Raw genomic sequence first — 5,894 nt, 5'->3', positions numbered from 1 at the left:
TAAACTATTTATTATTATTACTTATTAATATTAAATAAATATAGTACTATTATTTTTAAATAAATATAATATTATATTATTAAATAAATATAATAATATTATATTATTAAATAAAGATAGCATATATTTATTAATTCTCTATTAATATAATAATATTATTTTTAAGTACTTTTAACTTATAATCAATGTAAATTATTATTTAGTTAAATATAATTATATTATTTAAATAAATATAATTATAAATTATTTTATTAAATTAAATTAAAAACAAAGGATAGAAAAGAGAGAGGTAGGAGTGGATTCCCACTCCCACCTCTCCCCATGGGAGTCCCACTCCCACTCCCCACTCCAAAAATGAGTGGGGCCCATGAAATGAGATTCCCAGTTCCTCTCTATTTTATTGAAGTAAACACTCGAGTGGAATGAATTCACACTCCTCACTCCAGAAAGTAAACACTGCCTTATTACTTTAATTGAAGATTGGAGATGACAACAAAATAAACATTACCTTCTTTTTTTATAAACTCCTAACTAAAAAATATTTGCCAATAAAAATTATTTTGTAAAAAGCTATGAAATGAGAAACAAATATCAAACCAAAGACCAATGTCAGATACACTGTTCAGAGACATAGCCATCCTAATCAGAAATTTAGGGTTCTTTATAAGAAATATGCCAAGTGAGTTGCATTTCACCACAACCATAACCATGTATGCATCTCAACAAGAAAAAGTCCGAACAATACTAGCATTTAACTTAAATCTTGCAGAGTTTCATTTCATCCATTATAATCAAAATAGAGAATTGCGTTCCAGCAGCCTAAACTCATTTAACCTTTTCGGCTTTATGGCAGAAACATTGAAGCTTTTGACAAATCATATGGCGAATCGTCAAATACATAGGTAAACCAACATTAGCATAAATTAGACAGCAAACTGATAGACTTTAAACATGGAGATAATCTAACTGTAAAGATCGTCGTCATCTGCGCCACCTGCAGAAGACGCAAAAGGATCTGATCCGCCATCAGCACCAGGGGGAGCAGCATCAGGAAACCTAAATTCACTTCCAAACCCTCTTGACTGCTGCAATGTTTGAGCAAATGCTTGGTATTTGCGTATGTCAGCATCACTGACACTTCTACGAGCATACTTCATTGATTCCTCGAAATGCACAGCTTTAATCTCAGCCACTTCATCCTCTACATCCTCCTCCATTGCCTCTGGGTTCTCACTTCTCCTCCTCTCCCTCTCAATATCCTGGAACAAAGAACAAAGGCACAATTATTAAGGTATGTTATGAATGCCATAGGTGTTTTCTCCTCAGTACTTAAAAGAAAATAAAGTGACAAGATCAGCAAGAACATACTTTCTCGATATTCTCTCGGATGGCATATTTGCAAGCCCGCTGGCATATTTCAGTAATATCTGCACCACTAAAGCCTTGGGTGTACTTAGCAAGAGCTCTGAGGTCAACATCTTTGGACACCGGTGATTTCCTCAAGCAAGCCTTGAAAATTTGAAGGCGAGATTCCTCATCAGGGAGAGGGATATAAATCAACTGGTCAAGACGGCCTGGACGGAGAAGGGCCGGATCTATGATATCTGGTCGGTTGGTGGCTCCAATAATGAAGACAGTTTTCTTTGCGGACATGCCATCCATCTCTGTCAGAAGCTGGTTCAAAACCCTATCAGCAGCACCTCCAGCATCTCCAACACTGCTTCCTCTCTGCGAGCAGCAGCAAAAAATGTAACTCAGATGCAAAATATAGATTAAATAGCCACAGTACAATAACTAAATTACACGAGCCTTAACAATTACATGTGCTTTTATGATTCAAACTAATTAAATATACACGCAACAAGAGTCATTTCATTTCATCTGCCAATAACGCAATTGCAAAAAGTACAAAACCACCACCAGCCATTCTCATCATCAGCCAATGTTAGAATAACAATAAATTCTTTGTACATTTTATTCCTAGATCTATCATAAAAGCCATATACTTGCCATAGAAGCTCAATGCTATAGATTTGTACCAAATTCACAAATAGTCATCACAACTTAAAAGAAGTTTCAAGTATTTGCAATACGATTAAAACAAACCTGGGTAGCAATCGAATCAAGTTCATCAAAAAATAGAACGCAGGGAGCTGATTGACGGGCCTTGTCGAAAATTTCTCGTACATTGGCTTCACTCTCTCCAAACCACATTGTAAGCAATTCAGGACCCTTGACACTAATGAAATTTGCCTGACACTCATTGGCAATAGCTTTGGCCAGAAGGGTTTTCCCACATCCAGGAGGACCATAGAAAAGCACTCCCTTTGATGGGGACATGCCAAACTTCTCAAATTTCTCAGGATGCTCCACTGGATATTGAACAGTCTGCAAGAATAAAAAATTCATTAAAAAAGAGTTGCATGAATGAGATCATGAAAGAAGGGGACATATTCCATGCAGCAATCAGAGTTACCTCTTGAAGCTCTCTCTTAACATTCTCAAGGCCACCGATATCCTCCCAGTTGACATTGGGAACTTCAACAACCTGACCGTATAACTCTTAATTAGAAACCCGAAAAGTGGAAAAAAGTACATCAGGAGCTTCTAAATCACTAGAAATGCCTTGCTAATACTCACAGTTTCACGCAGAGCAGATGGATTGCTTGTTCCAAGAGCAGTCTTAAAATGTTCATCTGTCACTGCCATAGAATTGAGTATCTCAGCATCTATGGTTTCATCTTCTAAGTCAATCACATCCATCTTCTCCCTGATGCACTGAAGTGCAGCCTCAGTACACAGAGCTGCTAGATCAGCACCAACATAACCATGTGTGTCTTTTGCAATTCTTTCCAAGTCAACCTATACAGAACAGAGCAAGAGACTTCATCAAATATGTGTGTTCCTTCCAAAACATAGAAAAAAGAAAATAACAGTGAGCCAGAAAAAGGAAATGGGAAAAAAAATAAAATAAAAGTTCTCCATGACATTACATCATCAGAAAGCTTCATATTCTTTGTGTGAATACGGAGAACCTCAAGACGCCCGACTTCATCTGGCACACCTATGTCAATTTCCCTATCAAATCTACCAAACCTTCTCAAAGCTGGGTCAATGCTGTTGGGACGATTTGTAGCCCCAATAACAATCACATGAGCACGTGATTTCAGCCCATCCATGAGTGTCAAAAGCTGGGAAACAATTCTCCTCTCAACTTCTCCATGAGTCTTCTCACGTTTAGGAGCAATTGAATCTATCTCATCAATAAAAATAATTGATGGTGCATTTTTCTCTGCTTCCTCAAATGCTTTCCTAAGATTGCTTTCACTCTCACCAGCCAATTTTGACATGATCTCAGGTCCATTTATACAAAAGAAGAAAGCACCGGTTTCATTTGCAACGGCACGGGCAATCAGTGTCTTCCCAGATCCAGGAGGTCCATAAAGCAAAATTCCTTTCGGTGGCTTCACACCAATTGACTTAAAGAGCTGCGGGTGCCTTAATGGAAGTTCTACTAATTCTCGAATCTGAGCCATCTGCTTTCTAACCCCACCAACATCATCATAGCCAACCTCATCTAATCGATTCTCATCTTCCCTTCTCACTGGCTCTCCCTCACAGAAGATCTCAGTATCAGGGGCAACCACACAGTATTCAGGAGGGTCAGTCTCAATAACCTTGAACTCTACACTTCTCATTCCACCTCTAACAAGGAATAGATCACCCTTCCTCACTGGTCGATAAGCTTCCGTGAAATAAGCTACAAGTATTAAAAAATGGACTCAGAAATCACTCACACTAGCAACTCTCAAATGATGATATGGGACAAAAGAACAAATGACAAAATAGACAAAGAATCAATAAGGTCAATGATTTGATCATATGCAGAAAGAAAATCGTAATAGTCATGAGAGGAATACTGATGATCATTTAATTCTTGCAATATCCACAGGCAGCTGCAGAGTTTACCAAAACCAATCTTATGTTGAAAAAGACTATCAGGGACAGTTCATTAGAAAATCATCACTTCTATAATTAGCATAGATTGCTCCAAAAAAATCATAAAAGTAGACTTTGAGCCAACTTAAAAGAAGATTAATTCCAAGCATTTGACATCTAAGAACTATCTGAAACTGAGAAAAAGTAAAAAAATAGTGTCTCTATACACTACATAGACAAAAGCACGAATGCAGATGCTCACATATATATCCCTTACAGCCCGCATGCGTGTGTGGGCGCGCATAAGAGAAAGACAGAGATGAGTGGCAGAGAGAGAATAGCAAGGGCAACTGGCTACCAGCTATATTAATAAACAAGAGACCGAAAAAGAAAAAAAAAACCATCCTTTACTACATTAAAGCTAAGACATCTAAAGCTTGAAAAAAGGTATGGCTAGAAGAACCTACAAAGCTACTCTTTTCAATAAAAGAAATTGAGAGACAAAACTACTAATGAAACATTTCATAAAGTTTTTAACAAATCAAATCCAGCACTGCAGCTCAAACCAATCTTGCCAGAGAGTAAAACCATATATAAGACAATCCTAAATACCAAAATGATTATTTTTAAACTTATCTACCAGAAAAAGATAAGCTGATTCTACACGGTCAGAGATTTTTTAAAATCAAAGATTTTTAAATGCTAGCCAGTATTACGGAATATATAAGTTGAAAATAAACTCACGTTTCAAGTATGCATCAAAGAGATTTCCAGTAACCCCTTCAATTGTGTCATCCACAGGTAATATGTGCACACGCTTTCCGTATTTGACATCAGCGCACTGGTGCACAGAAACAACATCTCCGAGTCTAACCCTCAAGTTCGACCTCACGACCTTATTCATTCTTATCTTCGGTTCCTCACATGTATCGTCGGCAAGGGCAATACAAACGGTATCTTTCCTTTTCTTTCCCTGGTAACCAAATCAAAACACAAAATTGCATTAAAAAAAATTATTCTTTCATTAACTAATACAACCCAAAACCATTCACTACAACAAATCTTTAAATCTACATTATAACATGAACCCAATAATACCCAGATTAGAAACCGTAAAGCATATTAGTTTCCACAATCAAAACCTAATCAAATATAACATTTAATTAACACCCATTGAAAAAAATTAATAACACCTTGATGAGGATCGTGTCACCGCGGAAGAATTGGAGCTTCTCCATGGTATCGGGATGAAGAACAACGACAGAGTTATCATCGTTAATAGCTTCATCAACAACGAGACGATTCGGTGCCTTCTTTCGCTCCAAAATGGCCGTACTAAAGTCCCTCTTCGTCCCCTTACTGTAACATAATAAAAAAAATCAAAACATTGAAAGAAAAAAAGATTCAAAAAAAAAAACCCATCTCAGGAATGAAAGAAAATTGAGATCTGAAACGTACGCATCAGAGGATTCAGCTTGATTAGACATAATTAGTTGATTGAAGAGAATGAGATAACGAAAGTGATTAGAGGAATTGAGAAAACAGAATTTTGTGTGATGAATGGGATCTGAGAAGATGGCTTGAGGTGTTTTATAGAGAAGGGTGGCTCCGTTTCTTGTTAGGAAAGAAAGTCCTTTTGTTTTTAAGCTTTTTCTTTTCCTTTTCAGTTTTGAAATTTGTACTTCGCTTATTCACTTCTACTTCTACACTTTATTTGCCTGTAATATACTTTTATAATTTTGATTTTGGTTTTTCATTTTTAAACAATTTCTTTTTTTATTATGTATAATTTCAATATAAGATTTTTTATTTATTACATTGTAAAAATGTAAAACTATTAAAAATTATTAGAGTAATTATTAGATCAATTTGGTAAAAATAAAATCTATTTATAGGAATATAACTGCAAGAGACTTAATTTGAACCCTGCTCACTTGATTTAGATAGAGATGCTA

The 5,894-nt window shown here is 36.1% G+C and overlaps 1 protein-coding gene across 1 annotated transcript; it reads right to left on the bottom strand.

The window, feature by feature from the left end:
- Positions 1-750: 750 nt before the first annotated feature.
- LOC18038556 (cell division cycle protein 48 homolog) lies at positions 751-5,620 on the bottom strand. The gene is made up of 9 exons (XM_024181753.1): positions 5,398-5,620; positions 5,133-5,298; positions 4,684-4,912; positions 2,994-3,760; positions 2,641-2,862; positions 2,477-2,548; positions 2,107-2,388; positions 1,369-1,728; positions 751-1,259 (listed from the first exon to the last, which is right to left on the bottom strand). Exons 1-9 carry the CDS (start codon positions 5,424-5,426, stop codon positions 963-965), a joined length of 2,424 nt encoding a protein of 807 aa, XP_024037521.1. The 5' UTR covers positions 5,427-5,620; the 3' UTR covers positions 751-962.
- Positions 5,621-5,894: the final 274 nt, after the last annotated feature.

Source organism: Citrus clementina, unplaced genomic scaffold (assembly GCF_000493195.1).
Source record: "Citrus clementina cultivar Clemenules unplaced genomic scaffold, Citrus_clementina_v1.0 scaffold_6, whole genome shotgun sequence".
NCBI lineage: Eukaryota > Viridiplantae > Streptophyta > Magnoliopsida > Sapindales > Rutaceae > Citrus > Citrus x clementina.
This window is presented reverse-complemented; position numbering and strand designations above follow the sequence as displayed.